The sequence below is a fragment of the Entelurus aequoreus genome, linkage group LG12 (assembly GCF_033978785.1).
Source record: "Entelurus aequoreus isolate RoL-2023_Sb linkage group LG12, RoL_Eaeq_v1.1, whole genome shotgun sequence".
Taxonomy (NCBI): Eukaryota; Metazoa; Chordata; class Actinopteri; order Syngnathiformes; family Syngnathidae; genus Entelurus; species Entelurus aequoreus.
In genome coordinates this window covers 12,875,993-12,902,703 of record NC_084742.1, presented here as the reverse complement: position 1 = coordinate 12,902,703, position 26,711 = coordinate 12,875,993, and the positions used below count along the sequence as shown (strand labels likewise).

Genomic DNA, 26,711 nt, shown 5'->3' with positions numbered 1-26,711 from the left:
CTCCACTGATCCACAACATCCGCAGTCGAGGTCAGCAGAACACCATCCTCACCATACACGGTGTTGATAGTGCACTGCTTCCCCTTCCTGAGGCGGCGGATGATAGTCCAGAATCCCTTCGAAGCCATCTGGAAGTCGTTTTCCATGGCTTCCCCGAACTCCTCCCATGTCCAAGTTTTTGCCTCCGCGACCGCCGAAGCCGCACACCGCTTGGCCTGTCGGTACCTGTCCGCTGCCTCAGGAGTCCTATGAGCCAAAAGAACCCGATAGGACTCCTTCTTCAGCTTGACGGCATCCCTCACCGCCGGTGTCCACCAACGGGTTCTAGGATTACCGCCACGACAGGCACCAACTACCTTGCGGCCACAGCTCCAATCAGCCGCCTCGACAATAGAGGCGCGGAACATGGTCCATTCGGACTCAATGTCCAGCACCTCCCTCGTGACATGTTCAAAGTTCTTCCGGAGGTGGGAATTGAAACTCTCTCTGACAGGAGACTCTGCCAGACGTTCCCAGCAAACCCTCACAATGCGTTTGGGCCTGCCAGGTCTGTCCGGCATCCTCCCCCACCATCGCAGCCAACTCACCACCAGGTGGTGATCGGTAGAAAGCTCCGCCACTCTCTTCACCCGAGTGTCCAAAACATGAGGCCGCAAATCCGACGACACAACTACAAAGTCGATCATGGAACTGCGGCCTAGGGTGTCCTGGTGCCAAGTGCACATATGGACACCCTTATGTTTGAACATGGTGTTCGTTATGGACAATCTGTGACGGGCACAAAAGTCCAATAACAAAACACCGCTCGGGTTCAGATCCGGGCAGCCATTCTTCCCAATCACGCCTCTCCAGGTTTCACTGTCGCTGCCAACATGAGCGTTGAATATATATTTATATATATATATATATATATATATATATATATATATACATACAAACAAACACACGCATGTATATATGTGTGTATATATATATATATATATATATATATATATATATATATATATATATTAGGGGTGTAACGGTACGTGTATTTGTATTGAACCGTTTCGGTTCGGAGGTGTACCGAACAAGTTTCCACACGAACATATTAAGTAGCCGCCTCCGCATCCTTCTGCCTCTGTCAGGACTCTACACAGCACCCGGCATTGTACCACCCACACAACCATCTGATTGGTTACAAACAGAGCGGTAACAGCCAATCAGCAGTGCGTATTCAGAGCCGTAACAGCCAATCAGCAGTGCGTATTCAGAGCGCACGTAGTCATTGCTTAGCGTTTAGCAGGTAAGCATCAGGCAGCGGACTCTACCCAAATTATAATAAACACCTCCCAGTCAACTACTAGTAACATCACTATGAGCCCGTTGACCTTCTAGAAATATAAACTGCAGCGCAGCTCGCTCGCAGTCCTGGCTTGAGGTGAAGGCTAATTCGCTTTTAGCGTAACGTTAGCTCATTTTGCGGTGTGTGTGTGTGTGTTACGGACAGCAAAGCCCTGTCTGTCTGTTATTTCACTTTACCTTTTTCTGTGTTGATTGAGCTGTGTTGAAGCAGGACATTATGTTAAATGAAGAGTTTTTGTCTCTGATAGTTGATATAATAATGTAACTGCATCATTAAGCCTACATGAACTCCATGGTTTTCAGGGATTTATAGTCTCTCCTATTGCTATTGTACCATTTTTTCAGCTATAGTTACATTAATCATTAGTAATGCAGCAGCGTAGTTTTGAATGGCAGGGTCCCTGCTATCACATATTGATAAAAGTATAACATTTACATAATAAGTATCAACTACAGGCTTCCCAAATGCTGTAATAAATTAAGCATGATGAGTTGACTTGAAAAAGTTTATTTTTGCACTTTTTATATGTAGAAGAAAAGTCATTTTATTTAATCTGAGCAACAACTTGAGGCAGTTTAAGGCAAGGCAAGGCAAGGCAACTTTATTTGTATAGCACTTTTCATACACAAGGCAGACTCAAAGTGCTTCACAGACAACAAAGTGAAATGAAAGAAAATAAAAGCAAAATTAAAAAAAATTCAATGTTGATTAACGTGGGCAGAATTATTATAGTGTTCCCAATGTTAAAAGGATAAAGCCATTGTTTACAAATTTGGTAAATAAATAACCAAAAAATGTATATTTTGTTGTTTTCTTACTGTACCGAAAATGAACCGAACCGTGACCTCTAAACTGAGGTATGTACCGAACCGAAATTTTTGTGTACCGTTACACCCCTAATATATATATATATATATATATATATATATATATATATATATATATATATATATATATATATATATATATATATATATATATATATATATATATATATATATATATATATATATATATATATATATATACCGTTCAAAAGTTTGGGGTCACATTGAAATGTCCTTATTTTTTAAGGAAAAGCACTGTACTTTTCAATGAAGATAACTTTAAACTAGTCTTAACTTTAAAGAAATACACTCTATACATTGCTAATGTGGTAAATGACTATTCTAGCTGCAAATGTCTGGTTTTTGGTGCAATATCTACATAGGTGTATAGAGGCCCATTTCCAGCAACTATCACTCCAGTGTTCTAATGGTACAATGTGTTTGCTCATTGGCTCAGAAGGCTAATTGATGATTAGAAAACCCTTGTGCAATCATGTTCACACATCTGAAAACAGTTTAGCTCATTACAGAAGCTACAAAACTGACCTTCCTTTGAGCAGATTGAGTTTCTGGAGCATCACATTTGTGGGGTCAATTAAACGCTCAAAATGGCCAGAAAAAGAGAACTTTCATCTGAAACTCGACAGTCTATTCTTGTTCTTAGAAATGAAGGCTATTCCAAAAAATTGTTTGGGTGACCCCAAACTTTTGAACGGTAGTGTATATTTATATATATTACGGGTGTGGGAAAAAATCGATTCGAATACGAATCGCGATTCTCACGTTGTGCGATTCAGAATCGATTCTCATTTTTTTAAAATCGTCTTTTTTTTAATTGTTTTTTTTAATTAATCAATCCAACAAAAAAATACACTGCAATACCATAACAATGCAATCCAATTCCAAAACCAAACCCGACCCAGCGACACTCAGAACTGCAATAAACAGAGCAAAAATGAATATTATCAACAACAGTATCAATATTAGTTACAATTTCAACACAGCAGTGATTAAAAATCCCTCATTGACATTATCATTAGACATTTATAAAAAAAGAAAAAGAAAAAAAGAACAATAGTGTCACAGTGGCTTACACTTGCATCGCATCTCATAAGCTTGACAACACACTGTGTCCAATATTTTCACAAAGATAAAATAAGTAATATTTTTGGTTCATTTAATAGTTAAAACAAATTTACATTATTGCAATCAGTTGATAAAACATTGTCCTTTACAATTATAAAAGCATTTTACAAAAATCTACTACTCTGCTTGCATGTCAGCAGACTGGGGTAGATCCTGCTGAAATCCTATGTATTGAATGAATAGAGAATCGTTTTAAATCGGGAAAATATTTTTGAATCGAGAATCGCGTTGAATCGGGGGGAAAAAAATCGATTTTGAATCGAATCGTGACCCCAAGAATCGATATTGAATCGAATTGTGGGCCACCCAAAGATTTGCAGCCCTAATATATACACACACACACACACACACACACACATATATATATATATATATATATATATATATATATATATATATATATATATATATATATATATACATATATATATATATGTGTATATATATATATATATATATATATATATATATATATATATACACATATATATATATACACACATATATATATACACACATATATATATATATATATATATATATATATATATATATATATATATATATATATATATATATATATATATATATATATATATATATATATATATATATATATATATATATATATATATATATATATATATAAATTAATGATGAGGCTGCAACTTGTCCAGGGTGTACCCCGCCTTCTGCTCGAATGCAGCTGGGATAGGCTCCAGCCCCCTACCCGCGATCCCTATGCAACTGGGGATACGTTGATTGGCAACACTAACTTGGCCCTAGTGTGTGACGATGTAATGATTTAGTGTCTGTGCATGCACTCCAGGTGTGTTCGAGACTGGACAACAGTTTTGTTTCCAATTTAATTTGTAATTGTGCGAAATACTAGAAGATGTTATTTCCATGTGTCCTTTTAAAACACTAGTGTTAACATTAATTATCCTAGGGTTTATTATTTTTGTGGAAGTCGGCCACAAGGAAATGTGGACACCGCCACAATTATGTATGACACCGTCAGATCTCACTAAAGGATGCATTGTGATGTGTGCGATTGTAGCTCGTCAATCCAAACTAAGTACAGTAGAAGACATCGTACCTCGACTTCTTCAACACACCTCATAAGCACATGGTCTGCCAGAGAATAGGAAGACATAGCAGGAGGGATCATAAGTGTTTAGCGACTTTGTTGTTATATTTAGCAAGTAGAATTCTGCGTTCCATTTATCTCAGGTGTTGGAAGTCGGAGCTGAGAATGACATCACAGCCGAGGTATGAACGTTACAGTTACGAAGTCGGAAATCAAGATGTCCACATCAACAAAAGCCATTCTTGCTTGCGTTGTCTGAATATTAACAGTTTCTGGACAAATATACTGTCCTTCTTCAACCTTTAAACATGGTGGATGAAGTGGAAACACAGATGCAGTAGTATGCATATAAAACATTAAACATTTTAATTTACACAACAGTAACATGACTATATATATATATATATATATATATATATATATATATATATATATATATATATATATACATATATATAATAATACCTGGGATTTATATAGCGCTTTTCTAAGTACCCAAAGTCGCTTTACATGTTAAAAACCCATCATTCATTCACACCTGGTGGTGGTAAGCTACTTTCGTAGCCACAGCTGCCCTGGGGTAGACTGACGGATATATATATATATATATATATATATATATATATATATATATATATATATATATATATATATATATATATATATATACACTGTATATATATATCAATATATATTGGCGTTAGGGCTGGGCGATATATCGAATATACTCGATATATCACGGGTTTGTCTCTGTGCGATATAGAAAATGACTATATTGTGATATTCGAGTACCGGTATACGTTCTCACGCAGTTGCTTTTAGCTGCGGGCATTACACTACAGGCTCTTCTCACTCTTTCGTGTCTCTCCTTCTCACAGAGACATAAAACAAGCGCACATTCTTACATACGTCACATACTGTAGCGTCATATGCCCTCGCTGAGCAGAGAGGTAACAGCATGGGTAACATTAGCTGTGATGCTAGCGGAGTGGTGCGAGTGGTAATACGAGAGAAAAAAGGTACGAAGCTGGTAACAAATGAAGGAAGAATTAATTCCTAAGAAAAACAGTACGGTGTCCATCGTCTGGTGGTGGTTTGGCTTCAAGCTGGAAGATGTCGAACAAGTATGCGGCAAAAGCGTTGTTACAAAAAGTAGCATCTACTGCTAATTTGTAGCATCATTTGAAAAGACACCCGCTAGAGAATGAAGAGTGCTTGAAACTCTGTATGTCAACATCTCCGTTCGGTGCCATACCCACAAAATGCCCAAGCAACCATTTCCAGATCAACACCGTATGAAAAAATTAGTCAACAACAGAATTGAATAACGTCCGCAGTAACCTACCACATAGCAAAGGACATACACTATTTGATTTATTATTATGCAGCTCATTTTCATTTGACAGTTATTGAAATATCTTGTGACATCATGCACAAAAGTGCACTTTATTTGTTTTAAACTATTGTAGTTGCATTCTGTACAAAAAGTGCACTTTAATTTAGTGTTGTTTTGATATGTCATCTTAGTGACATCATGCACAAAAGTGCACTAATAGCTTGTTTTAAAATGTCTTGCACTTTCTGTTTTGAAATTACATGAATGTTTGTGCCTCTGCTTAATAACTGTTTAATAAATACAGTTTTGATAAATTGACTTAATTGTGGTTTCCCTATCTGCATGAAAGTTTAAAATTAGCACATGTTAATGCAGTATGAACGGGAATGTTTTAATGTAGACACATATAATCATCATACTGCTGTGATTATATGCATCAAGTTTTAATTCAAGGCTAAGGCAAAAATATCGAGATATATATCACGTATCGTGACATGGCTTAAAAATATTGAGATATTAATAAAAGGCCATATCGCCCAGCCCTAGTTGGCAGTAGGAATTTTCAAAATAAAGTCATAAAAATGGGGTTCCACAGTAAATTTTTGGGGTCCCACTTTTTTGTAACCGTTTTGAAAATAAATGATAAATGTATGCTTTAGTATGTTTTTGGGGTGGAGGAGTCTTGTCGGGTGCTGGTTAGCTTGAAGCTAACAGCTAGCCTGTCTCCATCCTCGAACGATGTCGATCCAGCGGGAGATAAAAGTAAAGTTTCCATGGACTCACAAAGACTAAAACAACTCATTTACTGGAGACATGACACAGGATGAAGTTAAAAAGGTTGACTTTACATTCATCTTAGTGTTTACCATGAAGTCTTTCTTTTGACAGTCCCTCGCTGTACAGTTGTCCGAGTGCAAACTGAGGCAGTATTTTTGATTGATAAAACTTTTGGTGAATCAAAATGTAAAAAAATTAATTTCGGTTCGGTACGTACCTCAGTTTAGAGGTCACGGTTCGGTTCATTTTCGATACAGTAAGAAAACAACAAAATATAAATTTTTTGGTTATTTATTTACCAAATTTGTAAACAATGGCTTTATTCTTTTAACATTAGGAACACTATAATAATTATGCCCAAAAATAGAAATAGCTCTGTGTGTGATGGATGTGAGCCACCACTAGGCTGATCAGTGCAACAGCAGGCAGTCATGAATGCTAAGAATAATAATAACATACATATACACACAGGGTCCATTGCCAGGGTTAATGTGGTCAACATATATAAAATAAAAACTAAATAAGATAAGGCTCAGAATGGTTTCTTAACTAAACCTTTCTACACATAGTGTTTTTTTTTGATTGATTGAGACTTTTATTAGTAGATTGCACAGTACAGTACATATTCCGTACAATTGACCACTAAATGCTAACACCCGAATAAGTTTTTCAACTTGTTTAAAGGCCTACTGAAATTATTTTTTTTTATTTAAACGGGGATAGCAGAGCCATTCTATGTGTCATACTTGATCATTTTGCGATATTGCCATATTTTTGCTGAAAGGATTTAGTATAGAACAACGTCGATAAAGTTCGCAACTTTTGGTCTCTGATAAAAAAAACCTTGCCCCTACGGGAATTAGCGTGATGACGTTGTCAGTTGTTCACTCCCTCATATTTTCCTATTGTTTTCAACGCAGCTAGAGCTATTCGGACCATTACCCCATTAATTTGAGCGAGGATGAAAGATTCGTGGACGAGGAACGTTAGAGTGACGGACTAGAATGCAATGAAATACATTTTTTTTCTCGCTCTGACCGTAACTTAGGTACAAGCTGGCTCATTGGTTTCCACACTCTCTCCTTTTTCTATAGTGGGTCACGGATTTGTATTTTAAACCACCTCGGATACTATATTCTCTTGAAAATGAGAGTCGAGAACCCGAAATGGACATTAACAGTGACTTGTATCTCCACGACAATACATCGACGAAGCTCATTAGCATTAGCTACGAGCTAACGTGATAGCTACGAGCTAACATGGTAGCATCTGTCTCAAATGCAGATAGAAACAAAATAAATAAATCCCTGACTGGAAGGATAGACAGAAGATCAACAATAGTATTAAACCATGTACATGTAACTACACGGTTAATAGATCTCAGCCTGGCAAAGCTTAACAATGCTGTTGCTAACGACGCTAAGGCTAACTTAGCAACCGGACCTCACAGAGCTATGATAAAAACATTAGCGCTCCACCTACGCCAGCCAGCCCTCATCTGCCCAGCTCATCAACACCCGTGCTCACCTGCGTTCCAGCGATTGACGGCGCGACGAAGGACTTCACCCGATCATCCGTGCGGTGGCCGGTTAGCATCGGCTAGCGCGTCTGCTATCCAAGTGAGTAATCTTTGTTGTGTTGCTACAGCCGCCGCTATACACCGATCCCACCTACAACGTTCTTCTTTGCAGGCTCCATTGTTCATTAAACTAATTGCAAAAGATTCACCAATACAGATGTCCAGAATACTGTGGAATTATGAAATTAAAACAGAGCTTTTTTGTATTGTATTCAATGGGGTACCAATACTTCCGGTTCAATGATTGACGTCATGCGCATACTCATCCTCCGAAGGCTTTTTCAATCGGAACTGTGGCGGGAATTTTAAAATTGCACTTTATAAGTTAACCCGGCCGTATTGGCATGTGTTGCAATGTTAAGATTTCATCATTGATATATAAACTATCAGACTGTGTGGTCGGTAGTAGTGGGTTTCAGTAGGCCTTTAAGTCGGGGTCCACGTTAATCAACATTAAACTGCCTCAAGTTGTTGCTCAGATTAAATAAAATGACAAAACTTTTCTTCTACATATTTAACACTGGTGACTTTCATTCAATCTTCATGTTTTTTGCCAGAAAAATTAGTTTATCCACATTGTCTGCAAAAAGAGCAGACCTGCTTGTAGTTAAAATGTCTCCAGCTGTGGAAAATACCCTTTCGCTGGGCACGAAGCTGGCAGGTATGGCGAGGTAGTGCCTGGCTAACTTGGCAGTAAGAGGATATATGGGCTCATTGTTCTTCCACCATAGAAGTGGGTCAAAATCTAGTTTTTAATGCAATATGGTCTTAAATCTGCTGCTATAAAAACACGAACGGCATTTGTTATTGCTTTAGCCCTGCCTGACTTGCCAAGGAGAGGCTGCTTGAATGCGGTGTTTGCACCACGCTCGTCTTTCTCTTTGTTGAAGCGATGTTCACTTGGGGGTGGTGCTGCTTCAAGTGGGATAGCATGGTTGACGTGTTGGCAGAAGCATACCCTACTGCTGCTGAACAATGTCGGCAAACCTCCGTCCTCCATTGTTGTATCGCACCGCAAAGCCGAAGTGTTCCCAAACAAGAGATCTTAACGAGGCAGGAGGGTCTTCCAGCTCTGACTTTTGCATGTTGTATTAGCCCGGTCGTTGCTAGCATGCCGTGTGTTGTGCCTTGGTGTGCATTGTTTACACAACATGCGGTACGCTACTTAATATGTCCGTATGGAAACTCGTTCGGTACACCTCCGAACCGAACCCCCTTACCGAAACGGTTCAATACAAATACACGTACCGTTACACCCTTAATATATATATACTGAACGGGATTTTTTGTCAGTTTTGAGCAAGCTACGTCACTCGTGTGCAGTCGCCACCGGAAATGGATATCTCACCACAACATCCGGTTTCAGTTTTTTATTAAAGACAACCGAATATTTGGTGCATCACTTGTCAATAGTGCGCAAATAATAGGCAATATGTAATATATATTTTGATTCAAAAGGAATAGCGATTGTTGAAAGACTGGAATTGACACTGTACCGCATTTTTCTTAAATTTGAGTTGAAAAATAAAGCTCACATAGATCCAAGCTGATGTCCGTGTCTCCTCTACTTAACAGCCATAAAAGATTACGATCCTCCCTGATATATTACAAAAATAAAAACATAAAAATTGCAAATCGAATCGCAATTTCTGAGAGAAAAAGCACAATTAGGTGTTTTTTCTAAATTGTGCAACCCTAGTCTTATTCTTTAAAGGATAAATATTAACATTATTATTATTATTATTATTATGTGTGCAACTGCAATGTCTTGATTTTGGTGAGGTTTGCTCACAGACATTTATGAAATGTTAATAATAATGTGCATAATAATATATTTCAATGTTTCGATGTTTGGCATTGGTTTTTTTCAAATATGGTTTTTGGCAAATCATTTTAATTTTTGTGCTTCCCTAATATACGTCCAACAATACAACTTTTACAACAATTTAGTGCAACAAAAACTACTCAGAAGTAGGGCTGCAACGATTAGTCAACTCGCAAAAACATCGCCAGTGAGAAAATGTAATGTGTGAGGATGTTTCCTCTTATTCTTGTTAAAAACATGAATAATATTCTCATTTTGCAAAGCAGACCTTGTTTTTATGGCAGTACATCTGTGATACGCGAGCATTTAGAGCGGAGACATGATGTCGGACATTTGGAGGAGCTCAAAGTAAATCCGCTACTCCTCCACATTGAGAGGAGCCAGATGAGGTGGTTCGGGCATCTGGTCAGGATGCCACCCGAAGTAATGCGGACGCTGTATCGATCCGTTGTGGTGAAGAAGGAGCTGAGCCGGAAGACAAAACTCTCAATTTACCGGTCGATCTATGTTCCAATCCTCACCTATGGTCATGAGCTTTGGGTTATGACCGAAAGGACGAGATCACGGGTACAAGCGGCCGAAATGAGTTTCCTCCGCCGGGTGGCGGGGCTCTCCCTTAGAGATAGGGTGAGAAGCTCTGCCATCCGGGGGGAGCTCAAAGTAAAGCCGCTGCTCCTCTACATCGAGAGGAGCCAGATGAGGTGGTTCGGGCATCTGGTCAGGATGCCACCCGAACGCCTCCCTAGGGAGGTGTTTAGGGCACGTCCAACCGGTAAGAGGCCACGGGGAAGACCCAGGACACGTTGGGAACGCCTCGGGATCCCTCGGGAAGAGCTGGACGAAGTGGCTGGGAAAAGGGAAGTCTGAGCTTCCCTGCTTAGGCTGCTGCCCCCACGACCCGACCTCGGATAAGCGGAAGAAGATGGATGGATGGATTTTTGTAACAGCTGAATGAGCAGCACAGTTACAGTATAAATACATATTTATGAATGAATTAGTCATCTTTATTGTTCGTAAGCACACGCTCCAAAATAACTTAAGCTGCATTTAGAAGTCGATAGAAAATTTAGAGTAATTAAATATGTGTACGCTTTATTATCTGATTAGTTGATTAATCGTTGACTAATCGACTATCAAAATAAATGTTAGTCGCAGCCCTAGTCAGAAGTTCTAACAGCAGCTTTAATATTACAGGAGCATCTATTATTGTTTACACAAAGGAGCAGCCATCTTTGAAAGCCAACTTGGGAGTGGTGAGGACTTTCCAACTTTCAGAGGCGTTCCAGATGACACTTCCGACCAGGAAATCGGAATTACAGAGTTCCCAATTGGGGTTGTCAAAACTATCGATACTTTGATACCAAGTCATTATTAACATGCAAAAATGTAATCAATACCATCTTTTTTCAGAAAAGATAGTATTGAATACTTAGCAACACTTCTTCCTTTGCGAGTCGTATCAATTATTGGCGCATGAGCACTGAGTCAGCGCAGAAGAATACCTGCTGTCTTAAAATAATTAGCCAGTGTTGGCCATATGTTTGTACATTTGTGGAAGCCTGTCACGAATGTGGATTTGCCACTTCCAGTTCGCCCCTACGTTATCATAAAGATATGATGACGTAATTTTGGCGGTATGCATCGTACACTTCACACCACATCTAATACACACCTTCTCCAGAGACAGACGTTGCAGAGGAGATCAGTGTTGACATTTTATCGGTACGCTTTAAAAGTGAATGCCAGGTAGCCATTATTGCTGTAGTGTACATGGCTGTAATGTACCCGCGGTAAAGTACCGTATTTTCCGCACTATAAGGCGCACCTAAAAACCTCCAATTTCCTAAAAAGCTGACAGTGCGCCTTATAATCCGGTGTGCCTTATATATGGACCAATATTGAGCCACAACAGGTCTCGCAACTACGGTAACTACGCCGACTTCATTTTCCCCCTTCTACGGCTGCTTACTGTAGAACTTTGAAGTCTGCGGCTGCTAACCGTAGTTGCGAGACCTAAACTTTATGTAAAGACCCAAAAATGGCTCCTATTAAGAGATCGCTTTTTTCCTAAAGCGATCATGACCACAATTGTGGCAGTAAATGATGTTGCACGTTTGTGCTACATTTTGAACTTGCTACAAAAAACTTCGGCACAGTCTTGTAATCATACTTGCCAACCTTGAGACCTCCGAATTCAGGAGATGGGTGGGGGCGTGGGGGGGCTAAGGGGGGAGGAGTATATTTATAGCTAGAATTCACTGAAATTCAAGTATTTCTTATATATATATATATATATATATATATATATATATATATATAAGAAATACTTGACTTTCATTGAATTCTAGCTATATATATATATATATATATATATATATATATATATATATATATATATATATATATATATATATATATATATATATATATATATATATATGTGTATTTTATCATATATATTAGGGCTGCAACAACTAATCGATTAAATCGATTATAAAAATAGTTGGCAATTAATTTAGTCATCGATTCGTTGGATCTATGCTATGCGCTGAAGCTACGTTTTTTTTAAATTAATTTATTTGTTTACCTTTATTTATAAACTGCAACATTTACAAACAGCTGAGAAACAATAATCAAAATAATAGGGGTGTAACGGTACGTATATTTGTATCGAACCGTTTCGGTACGGGGGTTTCGGTTCGGTGAGGAGGTGTACCGAACGAGTTTCCACACGGACATATTAAGCAGCGTACTGCACGTTGTGTAAACAATACTCAAAATGCCGGACATTTGAGGTATTTAAGAAACTCCGCCCTGAGAGCTCCGCAAAAGAGGACATGTCCGGTGAAAAGAGGACGTATGGTCAGTCTATCCTAGCCCATTAGCTGCTAGCATGCTAGCAAAAGAGGACATGTCCGGTGAAACCGATCGCTGCTAGCATGCTAGCAGCTAACGGGCTACGATAGACTGACCATACGTCCTATTTTCACCGGACATGTCCTCTTTTGCGGGGCTGTCCGGGCGGTGTTTCTTAAATGCCTCAAATGTCCGGCATTTTGAGTTAGGGTTGCATGTATTTTCAATGTACGTTCAGGGTTAAGAAGGTTAAAAACAAAACAAATTGTGCATGCAGCAGCATTCGTGAGGGAGGGGGAGAGACAGAGAGCGAGCGAGTTGTGATAAACACACATGCGTCGTCAGACTCTGCTTTTTATCAATTGATTTATTAGATTTGATTTTTTATTATCTATAGCAGGGGTGTCAAAAGTGTGCATTTTTGTAAAATGTTCCTTGTTTTATTTGGCAAGTTGAAAGAACATGGCGCCAGTATGCAGGTTTTTTTCAATAAAATACTGGAAAGGATAGAAATGTAGTTTGTCTCTTTTATCCGATTATTAATCGATTAATTGAAGTAATAGTAGACAGATTAATCGATTATCAAATTAATCGTTAGTTGCAGCCCTAATATATATACAACTAAATAAAATAAATACTTGAATTTCAGTGTTCATTTATTTACACATATACACACATAACACTCCTCTCTACTCATTGTTGTATTTGAAAGTGCAATGCTTTGCAGCCAGTAGCACAGCCTTTGAAGGAGCATAGGTATGGGCAGTGTAATATTCTGGGTTTGGATCCAATAACCAGGCGAGGTGATGAAGTTACGTCTCTTTACTTCATACTTCAGAAGCGACTCCCACACTTGCCGTCAGGGTGCGCAATACAACGTAAACCTTTGGCCAACCAAAAAGTAACCACAGAACACTATGTTCTATGGTTACTTTTTGGTTGGCCAAGCAGACGTGACGTCAAGCTGTCCTCACTCAGGTCCGCATGGACCTGAAGGGGGCGTGCCTTAAGTCCGGCTGGAAATCGGGAGAATGGTTGTCGGGAGAGGCACTGAAGTTCGGGAGTCTCCCGGAAAATTCGGGAGGGTTGGCAAGTATGCTTGTAATTAGACAGTCATCCATCCATCCATTTTCTACCGTTGGCCCTTTCGGGGTCGCAGCGGGTACTGGAGCGTATCTCAGCTGCACTCGAGCGGAAGGCGGGGTACACCCTGGACAAGTTGCTACCTCATCGCAGGGCCAACACAGATAGACAGACAACATTCACACACACTAGGGCCAATTTAGTGTTGCCAATCAACCTATCCCCAGGTGCATGTCTTTGTAGGTGGGAGGAAGCCGGGGTACCTGGAGGGAACCTACGCATTCACGGGGAAAACATGCAAACTCCACACAGAAAGATCCCGAGCCCATGATCGAACCCAGGACCTTGGTATTGTATTTAGCCATGTAAATAAGATATTCAGTTTCCAGCAAGACCCACAATACAATGCATTTCCACGTCACTTTCAAGCCCTATTTTCAGTGCCAATGAAACGCAGCATTAGACCTCCCCCAACCACACAAAGATTTCAGTTCTGTGGGGGAAACACAGCTAGACCTTGGAGTGTTCTTATATGGTTTCTGTTTAAAATTGTGCCTCTGTTCTTTTATCTCTTGAGCCTGTCTCATCTTTTTGCATTTGATGCTCTTCTTACATCGGTTGTCATACCACTAGCACAACATACTTGGACTGTTGCCCTGCTTTTAAGAGTAAGTTGGGGGAAAAAATGGATGCTGTAGTATTTCGCGCAGACAGAAGGTGTGAGTACTCCGCTTGACAAGCAGCAACAGCAGCATACGTCATGCCATTCATCGACTTTTTCTAAAGGCATATTTGACTGACACCGTGACAAAATAATCGAATATACACTTTTAAAGGCGCCGGTGAAAAAAATTAATACAATCTTGTGCAGTTGCTTCCTGGGGAGTGTGTCGGCGCTGCAGTGAAGGCTGCCGGTAGGGGTGTGGAGGCGACAACGTTGCTTATTATGTTGCCACAACGGGCTGGCTGAGGACGCCATTTTCCTGGCGCTTTTTTTCCCGAGGACGGTCGTTGTAAGCTCCGCGGAGGAAGAAAATGCCCCCCCAATTGAGAATACATTCAATCGCCTATCTCCTCACACGTTCGAATTCTAAGTATCAGCCGTTCGACGCAGTCTCCCAACCATGTTGTTTTTGCTCTGTGTGTCGAACGCGAAGCAAGCTAATGGGCTAGCAATTATGTGGGCCACTTGGCTTCAGATGTAAACATTTGCAGCACTTTTGGGACGAGCCGATCACGACAAATCTTCGACATTTTCTAAATTGTGACGTTAATCAGTCAAGATGTATTTACGCCGAGACGCCACTGAAGGTCAAAACAGCGGCTAAACTCACGGCTAATGGAATAATACGCAATGAGTGCTAGCTAGCTAGGCTAAGATAGCGGCGACAATGAAAAGTGGACTGTTGGGATCGTTATCAACAGGAAAAAGGTCGCGTTAGTGTTTGTATACAAACACTTGTATTAAACACGCTTGGGTGGTTATAAACACGTATATTGAAACATTGGGGATCGAGGAGGCATTACATAGTATGACAGGGGCGTCCCCTCCCCCATGCTTGCAGCATTCTCTCGTTCCCCATTAAATTACATTTTACGTGCGCCGTTTTAGACCGTTACACGACACAAACATTGCTCAAGCTGTTTTATCCTGTAAATATTGTTTTTTTTGTGTGTCATATGTGCTTGTGCAAAGAAAATAAATATCATCAGGAGCGTAAGTAAGATCACTGCGCAATGTAACCAAGTATTCAAGCAGCTGCTCTTTGCTTTGCAACTTGGGACTCCACATAGTTTGTTTACATGAACGCACGAAGGGTTTATTGTTCTGTTGGCAATTTCAGCTTGAACGGAAATCGGTAGCCCTGAACAGGATGAGAGACTCGCGTCGACTCATTTTAAGTTTGCAACGCACATTTCGGGGTTGTTTTTTTTGGTCTAAACTCCGTCTTTCTTGCATTTGCAAGTCGCTCCGTACAAATAGTGCGTAATGTTTTGATTATGTTTTTAGGATGAATAGAGTAAGGGGTGCGTATTGTGGCCCGCAGCGATCACTGTGTCAAACGACGACTGCTGTCAAATTTCAGCAGCACTAACATATCTACATTCAAGTCGAGTTCAGCATTGGTTGCATTTTGACATTAACCGCAATTATATGCGTTCCTTCTCACAGTGAAGTGCAGTGTTGTGGATGTGTAATGCAAAGCCCCTCTCAATGCACGCAAGTACATTATAACAACGCTATAGCTTTGAATGACGTTTAATGTTTTGCCATTACGTTTGTTTCAAGCTAATAGCATGTGCTAACTAGCGCTCGTTTGCTCAGCCAACTTGACACATTAGAAGCTTACGTCACTTACATACCCACCCCCCAAACAAGTATTCATAATGTGAATTAAAAGGAAGCAATTACCACCAAAAAGACCCAGAAAAAATGAGTGTTGTGTGGTGCTTGCGTGTAAGCTAACACTCAGCTGATACAACTAGCGAGCATCAGCATGATGTGCCAGCTAAAGTAAAGCCAGCAATAGCCTTCCAGCTCCGGGTTTATGCTAGCCCTGTGATAACAAAAATAGCGCGCTCTACCTACCGTTTAATGCCCACGTCCAGTGGTAGCGAATAAGGGTCCAGGGAGAGACCCTCGCCGCTCTCCGCACAGCTTCCACAACCAAAACAATACTTGTGTCCACACACTGCGGATCACTAGCGAAGCTCTTCTAAAACGTTTACATTTGCCCGCTCCTCGGAGATAGTCCTCTTCCCCAAGTCCAAAACCCCCGCCTCCAGTGCTGCACAGGGTTGGCGCCGGGATCGAGAGGGGAACCGTTGAGGGAAAAAAAACTATACGCCGATCAAGAGCGACTTTTAGAAATTAGATCCCCTCAAAAGCAGTCTCTTTTCCCTTTGCAAAAATGGCGGCCCTGCCAGGACTGCCGAGACTCCGCCTCCCCCCGCGTTCCCCCCTCCCTTCCCATCAGTTACACGGGGGCGCCGCCTCCAGAAGCTGCGGGGCTTCACGGTCCGTTTCACAGGGGCGCCGTGCCCGATGCGCGGTCACGAGCGTGTTTCCTGTACTCGGCTGCCATTACTGTTTTGTCCATTTGACATGAATTAAACCGGTTGGGTCCTGAATTTTTGTGTAAAGTTAAACCGATCATGTTTTTCAAACCAATGAATGTCACATAAAGGAGCTGTTTGCTCAAAGTCAAAACAGTTTTAAACAAAAATATTAGTTGCTTATGTTACCATGTGTGGTTTAACAGAACATATAAGCCTATATTGTTCACAATTACCAGTTATATTAAATACAAATTGCTCGGCAGGCTCATCCTGTCCACATCCTGTAATGTAATGGGGTGGTTTTGTTCAGTTGGTAGAGTGGCCGTGCCAGCAACTTGAGGGTTCCAGGTTCAATCCCCGCTTCCGCTATCGTAGTCACTGCCGTTGTGTCCTTGAGCAAGACGCTTTACCCACACTGGTTTAAATGTAACTTATATATTGGGTTTCACTATGTCAAGCGCTTTGAGTCACTAGAGAAAAAGTGCTACATAAATATAATTCACTTCACTACAACATTGGCTTGCCAAAATCACAATCATCATACAGCTATACATACTGTATATATAAAAGCAGTATGAGGGTAGGATAGTCTATAATACCTAACACAGATTGGAAAGTTAGCCCCTTTTAGGTTGCAAACAGCCCTTTCAAGGGCAATATGGTGGCCTAAAGGTTAGCACTTCACTCAGTCTGGAGAACCGGATGTTGTTAGTCAACTGCTAGCATGCTAACTTTTTTTTAGCAAATTTTACACTTTTTTTAGTTAATTTTCGCACCCGTACACCTCAAAGAAGGGGTGTCCAAAGCACGGCCCAGTGGCCATTTGCGGCCTGTAGCTAATTTTTGAACGGCCCGCAGCACAATTGTTAGCATTCTAATATTAGCATGCTAGCTTTTTTGCTATTTTGGTACTTAATGCATGCTAACATTAGTATGCTATCATTAAAAAACATTTTTTTCAGGTACAAACTTCAGAGTAATATATTGTGGTACTTGACTCATGTTACAGTTAACAGTTTAAAATCCTAACATTACCATGTTAGATTTTTTTTAGCTAATCTAGCAGGTGTACACCTTAGTGTCATATATTTTGGTATTTTACTATAGCTTACTGTAAGCATGCTATTGTTAGCATAAAAGCTTTTTTAGCTCATTTTGTTCATTTTTATGTTACTTGATGCCATAAGGCCAGCGTGCCAACTTATAGCATTTCAGCTCGGCTTTGGCCTTTCAACATTCACAGGGATTTTCTATCAAACTTGCATTTTGTAGTTCTTGAAAAAAATCTATATACTGTAATCGTTTTTAAGGTGAAAAATACCAAAAGGGCCCCTGCATCTTTTGTTTTGTAAATGTGTGGCCCTCAGTGGAAAACATTTGGGCACCCCTGCCTTAGAGTCTTATAACTTAGTTTGTGACACATGCTGTTATCATGCAAACGTTAGCATGCTAACAGTAGCATGCTAACTTTTATTTCTAATTTTGAGACACTTGTGATTTAGGGCTATATAAATAAACATTGATTGATTGATTGATATATCTGTATCATGAATCAATTTAAGTGGACCCCGACTTAAACAAGTTGAAAAACTTATTTGGGTGTTACCATTTAGTGGTCAATTGTACGGAATATGTACTGCACTGTGCAATCTACTAATAAAAGTTTCAATCAATCAATCAATGTTGTTTAGTAATACTGTAATTACACGTCCAACTGTCCAAGGACATAAAGAAAAAATCTATTTAAACTCAGAGCGTTTCTCTCATGCAGTTGTTTTGCAGCATGTTACCGTTGTTTTTGTTTTTATGGTGGATTGATCCAGTGTACCAAGTGTCATAATAAGGATGTTTTAAATAGGCATCATGGGGTCGAGATGAAGAGCAGTATTAACAAATCCAAAGCATGAGGACAACTCAGCTGTTGAGTAAAAAATGTTGCTTGAAATATAGTACCTACCATTAAAATATTGAACACACATGTGTATAAATTGAAGACACACGTCCACTGTGTGACACTGTGTGAATGGTCAACATTATGCTAAATTGCTATGATACTACTTGATATTTGAACTAAACTGGCTGCAATCTGAGCTGCTTGGTGAACAATTTTAGATGTGTCGTACACACCGTGTGTATTATTCTGCAACAAACCTGCCTTTCAGTGCAGCATGTGTAGAATTCCCTTTGACATCATCTGTTCGGGGAGGATGTCCTCATCTTGTCCATGCAGTCCTCCTTCCCCCCACCATAAGGCGCAGCTTCTGGCGCACGCGCACTGGCGCTCCAACGACGCATCGGGTTTTTGTGCGTCGAGCTTGCAGCAGCAAGTAAGCAAGCTGCCTTTGCATGCAACCCTTTTGCACAAAGTTGGCCGAGGAGCGCCTCAAAAGTCGGGTATTTCCTTCCACTCGGCATCACCTGCAAGGAGGACACATCGAGACATCTTTATTTGACCAGAGAGGACAGCACTTTGAAAATAAACCGCGGTTTTTTGGGGGGTTTATGTTTTGGTGTGAAGACGACACGACCCGCCTTTAAGTTAACGATTATGGCGTACTAATGACAGACATTCAACACAAATCAAAGTGAAAGCACATTTTAATTGTGAAGCTGTTCTGGTGACATCACCCGGCTAGCATTCAGTGGGCGGGCTCAGAGCTGTGAGGGGAGAGGGGCGCAGCCGGAGAGCAGCCATTAGCCATTAATGTCGCAGCTCAACAAACTAGCTTCTATTTAATTTTTCGGATGAAGACTCGACGCCCCTGTCAACTTGTAGTGGATTACACATACGTGCCTGTCTTTAAAGGATATTTCCCCTTTCTTTCGATGTCAATTCTCCCGTCGACGATAGAAACAAGATGGCGCCCACGTCTTGTTTGAGTGCTGGGAGGGGGCGCGAGCGTGCGCGGTCACGACTTTGTGTTACTTCCGGCGTTTTTCTTGCAGGACTCACCAACGTTTGTTCACATTTGAGCAATTTTCTTGCGTTTTGAACGATATATACGAGTTCACTTGCCAACTATTCCCGTTTATGCTATGACTGAGTGTACATTTAAATCATTTATTGTGCTGCATAAAGAACACGGGCATTATTATTATAAAGAAAGTATATATACTGTACTCGGTTATACAGCAAAACTGGGCATAGCAGAAAGTGTCTTACAAGCTATACTTGCCCCCATGACGCCATCTAGTGGATATTACTGGAACAACTATTGACATTTCCCCTTTCAAGATGATTGATCACATACCAAGAACCTCTTTATTGCTGTAACCTTAATAAGATGTGTTATGTGGTTTGTGATGATAACATATGAGGGGGTGGTGATAGTAAAGTAATATATTACAGGCACAATTCATACATACTAAATATATTGTAGAAGACTTTACAAAAGTAGTTAATAATAGGGAAAATAAGGACAATATTTATTACATATCCAATTCATAAAGTTAAAGAAATACAATTCAAAAGTATCAATGGCATATATCCTACTAATGAATTGTTTTAAACAAAAAAATAACATGGTGGACAACTGTTGTATCTGTAATGCTATAAGATGTGAATCATCTATTTTTGGAACGTGATACTGTACATTTATTTTTGGGAGATTGACTGAAAGACTAGGGTATAGACATGTTCCCATTTAGTGTAGAATAGATTACATTTGGCATATTTATTAAAGATAGTCCAGAAATGATTAATATTATTATGTTGCAAACTAATGTTTTTTTTTTTTTCATTCACAAAAGTGAAACCGAAATTCTCACATTGATTTAATGATTTCAAGTTAGGAATAAAATCTTGGAAGATGATAAAAAGTAGAAACGCCCTTAAATTATAATATTTATTGGAGGAATTTAGGTTATTATATATATATATATATGTATACACATATATATCCAAAGAAATTGGCCCTAGTGTGTGAATGTGAGTGTGAATGTTGTCTGTCTATCTGTGTTGGCCCTGCGATGAGATGGCGACTTGTCCAGGGTGTACCCCGCCTTCCGCCCGATTGTAGCTGAGATAGGCTCCAGCGACCCCGAAAGGAATAAGCGGTAGAAATGGATGGATGGATGGATATATATATATAATTTTATTTTTTAAAATGAAGTTCCTATGTTTAATCTATTTGTATTGTCGCTCTCCTTGTTTTATTTAACATGTTTTGTTTGTATGAAGATGTTGATTGCTCAACCTTATTTTTTTAATTAAAGTAATATTTTGGAAGTGCCTTAATTTGTCTGTATATTTTCATTATGAACTGTTTGTGTGTTCAGTTGTTCAATAAAAACCGTTGTTATTGCAGGAACAATAGAGAAAACGCACCTCATATAATATATTACAGTAATATGCAAAATACAGATTTACTATAAGCCTTAATATAAAAGGGGAAAAAACAACACCACTAATAATGAATACATGAGTAAAACGTTTAGATATTGTGCATAATTATTGTGTAACAGTGCAGAATACTGTATTGTCACATGTCAAGTACTGCTAGGTGGCGCTGTGTTGAAAGAAGGATATTATTATGTAGCCAATCAGCGCCCGGTTACAACCATAGTCGTCCTCCTTGTCCAATCAGAGGTGTCGATGTTGGAGCACTCTGTTGACCGGGGGAGAAGGTGACTTACGGGGTAGCTCAGTCGTATCGTCCAATTTATAACCTAGATGTTTTAAAAAAAAGAAGTCATTTTTCGACAAGTCAACCACCATGTCTTCTTTTGGAAGGATACTGGGGGTCTTTCGGGGGAGCACCCAGCTCCTTCGACGCGGCCCACAAAGAATAATGACCAGAAAGTAAGCGATAGCACGTCGGCTAGCGTTTAAGCTAATTGTGTTTGCTATCTCGCTAACACGTCAATAAACTAAATAAATATGTCTGTAGAAAATAATTATGTTTCCTGGTCGTTCCAGGGCCAGCGGCGGGCCGCACATCGAGCCGCAATACAGACAACATCCTCAGATCACCAAGAAACAGACGTTTGAGGCGGAGCTAATAGGCGGTGCGATGTGGTTCTGGATCCTGTGGCACTGTTGGCACGACCCCGATGCAGTGATGGTGAGTCCATAAAATACTTTAGCGGTTTTGTCGCGGTTCATTTGCTGCCAGGCGAGTAGAGTGTTGTAAATGCATCGCAGCAAAGCATAGCAAGTAGTAGAGATTAATGTGCCATTATTGCCTTTGAAGGGTCACTTTCCATGGCCCGATGCGTCTGCTTGGACTGACGAGGAGCTAGGAATCCCAGCAGATGACGAGGAATAAGGTGAATGCTGCACCGATTCCCCAAATGGCCCCTTTCCAAGGATGTTTTACCCAGAATAATTCCTGGTAATCTGTGTGGTTTCCACCACATTTTAAAGTAGGTATGTGTGTATTTGAAGCAGGCTGGATCTCTAAAGTGGTCACTCACATCGCGCCATCGTGAGTTGCGACCGGACCGCTCTTTTCAGAGATCAACCGCTTTCGCGTTGTCGTCCTCACCACTAAACATCAACACTTACAACGTAGAACACACATCCTAGTTTATCAACAATATTGCAATTTTTGGATTTGACGAGTAGTCTTGCCACAAAGCTCTGACAAAATCTGACACGTTTACACTCGACAAAAGCTACAATGAGTAAAATGCTCACTGGAATTCCTATAACATAAATTATACATTTATCTGTGAGTCTGCCAAATACCTTTTAAACTAATAATATTTTTGGGAACCACCGATTACCTCGTGATTTTTTTTTGTGACTCTAAGTCCGAGCAGCGATGTTTACGCAAATTGTCCGTCACTTCCAACGCTTATTTCATGAATTTAATCAATTAAAAATGAAGGAGCTTTTAAATAAGGCCAGCCATTCTAAGATGGGGTAAATATTAAGAAAGTTATGACATTTTTAACAAATGGTCACACTTCAAATATTGAGCCCCAGTGACTTTGTATTGAAGAAGTTGACCACAAATTACCATATTTTCCGGACTATAGAGCGCACCCACTGAAAATGTATTTTTTCTATTTATTAGCCACAACGTTGTGAAATTAGTTAATTTACGCAGTAATATTTTGTTCATGTTTAGTTACATATCTTGTTTCTAAATGGTGTTTGAAACACGGCAGTAAAATGGCTGATCAAACAAAACAGAAGTCATTTTCATGGACCCACTAGCTGCGGAAGGTAGCTCTCCAATCAAACAGACTTAAAAACTCCACGGTGATGTTTTGGTGAATTCACTAAGTAATTTGTGAAACTGAAACAAAATTGTGAGTTAATACTAACAGACACTTGTAAACGGGTCAACATATAAGCTAATTGTAACAACGTTCGCTTGATTACGATGGCAAGTATAACTACAGACATCACACATGGGACAGTTTAGTAAGTAGGAAATGTTTGTTATATTGTACAACTTAAATGAAGAATCCACGCGAGTAGAAACGCTTTGGATGACTTGAAGACAGAACGGCACTTCTACTTCCGGTTCAAAGGACTATTTGGAAGGAAATACTAGACGTTCACCCTGCTGCACCTGCAGTTAGTGTGAACTTGTCCAAAATATGGTGCCATAGCACAAGCGATAACACACCTTTTCGGGGTGTCTGCTTGTTTAATCAAAACTATTCATACATTTTCATAAGCCGCAGGGTTCAAAGCGTAGGAGATAAGTAGTGGCTTATCGTCCGGAATTTACGATTTTCACTGCTTTTAATTCCATATTTAATATTTATCACATTATTACATTACAATTACTGAAATCGTTTTTACAAGACCTGCCTGATACTGGTTTCATGTAAATATATTTTTAAGATTTTACACACATACCTACTTAAAAAGTCGGACCCATTTGGTTTGGAAGTTGGGGTTTTGGGAAATAACTTTACCTGTGTTTCATTTTCTATGTCCCTGTGGTGGACAAGTTGACTAAAGTAATTGTGTTTTCTTTGTAGATCATCTGGATTGAACCTACAGGTCATGGTTGTACATTTACAAATAAAATATCTTCTAAATGCATACGATTTTGTTTTTGCCAATTGAAGTGTTGAACACATTCAAATCAAAAGCGATGTATGTCATCAATAATGAGCCTTTTTTCTTTCTTTTATTTACACGCAATTTTTGAAATGCAGAAACAAAATGCATTAACAGTGTCTCAGTTTGCCAGTGTTTGTATCTCTTTTGCCAAATTAATCAAAAAATTGTGAACCCACACGTAAACACAAAATGCCAAAAAGAGAGCTGCTTAGCAAAAAAGGTGGCAAAGGATGGAACAAACCCCGCCTGCGGGCCGGCTCGCGTTTTGTGTGTTTGTTTTAAAACAAGTCGACATGCAAAGGGGTTTAAAAGTGTTAGGAAAAGGACTCCAAATGGAGGACAAGAAAGTCACTTGCAGGTTACGTGCACTTAAACCTGAGCAAAGCTTACAGAGAAAGAGCGCGTGGTCTTAAAGCTACTTGGCATCGCTAGTCAAGTTGGATCATCTCTAGGATGTCTCATTAACACTGAGCAGGAAGTGTGATCGAATAGAACCAGGAAGTTGATGTAAAAAAAATGGAGAGCGTTCTTTCTGCGTTCACGATGTGGCTGGTGCTTTATCAAAGGTTCTGTTCATGGCATCATTCCCTGAGAGTGAACAACTGCAAAACACACAGCAGCACTAAACAAAACAAGAACCTCATCACTGAAGTTCCTTTGCGACCTCGGGATGCATCGACCACATTGGCTCAGAATACTAAGTGGAACAAGCTCAGGTGCGCATTGAGGAAGCTGACGCTTGTCTGTGTTGTTAAATAAGGAAAAAAAGACCCGTTCTAGTCGCACGCTGCACCAAACCACCGGCTAAAGAGAAGAAAAAAGATTTTGCTACATGACAGATGACCAGCACACCAACGCAAACACTTTTCACATTTACAGAAAACAAAAGCAAAGAAACCCCTTGGGAAAGGAGAAACCTCAGAGTAGCTCAGGCTTGGGGTCTAAAATATAATAAAATTGTATCTCTTCATTAATAAATACATCAGGTTCCATAAAAATAACATTACAAAAAACAAAAAAATCACAGAAAAAACAAATAAATTAAAATCTATGAGTTGTAGCCCCCCCACCCCCACTGACTCATGATTCCTATGTCAAACCAACAGGGGGCAGCAATGTTGCACTAAAGTGTACAAAAAAAGAATAGTGAGGAAAAAGAGAATGGGTGTTCATTATTGCTGGTGTAATCGAGTCTTTTTGGAGAGGGGGCGAGGGGGGTTAAAGTAAAAATAATGAGCACCATTTTGAAATTTCCGTTCCACCTCCTTGAAGTCCCTGTGGCGGCGACACCACCCTCAAAGATAGTCGCCAGGCAAGCGGCAGAAAATAAAAGCATGACGGATGTGACTCAGTTTTAAAAGGAGTCTGGATCTGGTTGGGTAAACCTCCACTCTCCCTAATGCCCACAGGAGCGTCTGGTGCTCCCTGGTGAAGAAGGTCTTCCTCCACCCTTCTTGTTCCTGGTGTGCTTGTCGTGAAGTCTTGCTTGCATGTGCTTACGTGGAATCCATTACCCTGTCTCCCAAGCATGCACAGGCAACATGTTGAGCTTCCGTCGGTGGGAGAAATTAAAAAATAAAATGAAAAATAGAGGAATTAGCGCCTTATTGTTTTTTGGAGCGTTCAGACAAAAACCCGATTGTGTCTGTTGAGTTTTAAAATCTTGCCCAGTCTCTGCTTGGCGGTGGCCATGCCTTTTTTAGGACGCTTGCCTGAAAACAAAGAAACAAAAGGCACATGATGAAATTACACCAGGGGGTTCTCAAACACCCCAAGAAAAAACATTCAGACGCAATAAAAACTAGAAAAGCACTCGGAGAGCGCAGACATCTGCCAAGTGCGATCTACCAGTAATAAAATAGGCCTGAATTCAGCCCCAAAATGTCATCACTTTTTCACCTTATCAATCAATGCATTATTTTTCAACATAAAACCAAAATAAAAAAAATCAAATTTTTTAAACAAAAACAGTTAATAGTTCTTAGTATTTTCAATTTTGTGTACAGTTGGAAAATGGACAAAACAGAAAATGGGCATATTAACTTATTTTCTGCACATCTGTTTGAGACACCAAGTTCACCAGGAAGTAGTTTTATGTGGATTTGGGCTGCAGGTCAACAAACGTAGAAGACAGGACGACTGATGGGTCTAAACCATTGTTTCTTAACAATTGTTGGGCTGCCAAAATTACCTGTTTCTCAGCTGTGGTCTGTATGGGCCGCAGCGGTACTCAGTTGTAATACACTTTTCCACCACTTGTGGCAGTAATGACTATCTCAAACAAACCGAAGAAGTGTGGAGCTAAAGTCATTGAGACGTTTAAGTGCAAAACTATGATTAAAGTGGTGAAGCTGTATTTTCACTTGCACTTTAATTTTATTGACAGCTTAGAAACAATCATTTATTTTTTATTTTTAGCACAATATAATTGTATTGACATTTATATTTGTCACTTATTCAAGAGTCCCTTCCTATGCAGTACATTTGATTAGTATTTATCTTTCTAATCAGCCTGATCTAAGCCTAAGCTTTATGTGTTGAATAAATAATATTTGGTATTAACACATGCTTTCATATCATTTGACAAGGTTGTAAACTCTTAAGTACCTTCAATATAATTATTGTGTACCATTAAAATCAAGAGTTAGATTATTAATTCAATGTTAACATATGAGTTGGCCCCGTGCCCCTCTGAAGTGGAAGAGTTTGGCCCAGAGGGTTAAGAACCACTGGTCTAAACCAAGTTACAGTTCTGGTTTG

At 39.7% G+C, this 26,711-nt stretch overlaps 3 protein-coding genes across 11 annotated transcripts in view; 1 reads left to right on the top strand and 2 right to left on the bottom strand.

The window, feature by feature from the left end:
* The window catches only part of kmt2e (lysine (K)-specific methyltransferase 2E), a 55,921-nt gene extending 36,099 nt beyond the window's left edge, over positions 1-19,822 (bottom strand). For 4 of the 6 annotated variants that reach the window (XM_062064756.1, XM_062064758.1, XM_062064755.1 and 1 more), the window contains exon 1: positions 16,455-16,811. The gene's annotated coding sequence lies outside the window, so the exon portion shown is untranslated. Of the gene's footprint in view, positions 1-16,454; positions 16,812-19,075; positions 19,343-19,714 lie in introns of those variants that run through there. The other 2 variants (XM_062064757.1, XM_062064760.1) reach the window with 2 other exon arrangements.
* A 1,686-nt stretch (positions 19,823-21,508) lies between these two features.
* Positions 21,509-23,930, top strand: ndufb2 (NADH:ubiquinone oxidoreductase subunit B2). 2 transcript variants are annotated; one of them, XM_062064762.1, is made up of 4 exons: positions 21,509-21,725; positions 21,843-21,987; positions 22,117-22,231; positions 23,867-23,930. In XM_062064762.1, the coding sequence occupies exons 1-3, from the start codon at positions 21,640-21,642 to the stop codon at positions 22,189-22,191; spliced, it is 306 nt and encodes a 101-aa protein (XP_061920746.1). In that variant the 5' UTR covers positions 21,509-21,639; the 3' UTR covers positions 22,192-22,231; positions 23,867-23,930. The 2 variants fall into 2 exon arrangements, with proteins under 2 accessions (XP_061920746.1, XP_061920745.1); XM_062064761.1 differs by having other exon boundaries at positions 21,511-21,725; positions 22,117-22,192.
* A 69-nt stretch (positions 23,931-23,999) lies between these two features.
* Positions 24,000-26,711, bottom strand: part of kdm7aa (lysine (K)-specific demethylase 7Aa) — a 33,718-nt gene continuing 31,006 nt past the window's right edge. For all 3 annotated transcript variants that reach the window (XM_062064754.1, XM_062064752.1, XM_062064753.1), the window contains exon 17: positions 24,000-25,663. In XM_062064754.1, coding sequence (XP_061920738.1) covers positions 25,575-25,663 — 89 coding nt within the window. In that variant the 3' untranslated portion in view covers positions 24,000-25,574. The remainder of the gene's footprint in view (positions 25,664-26,711) is intronic.

Bases quoted from the DNA above. Each gene is read 5' to 3' on its own strand.
- ndufb2 (XM_062064762.1), top strand. From the start codon at position 21,640: ATGTCTTCTTTTGGAAGGATACTGGGGGTCTTTCGGGGGAGCACCCAG. The intron at 21,726-21,842 runs GTAAGCGATAGC...TGGTCGTTCCAG, and splicing joins CAAAGAATAATGACCAGAAA to GGCCAGCGGCGGGCCGCACA. The intron at 21,988-22,116 runs GTGAGTCCATAA...TTGCCTTTGAAG, and splicing joins ACGACCCCGATGCAGTGATG to GGTCACTTTCCATGGCCCGA.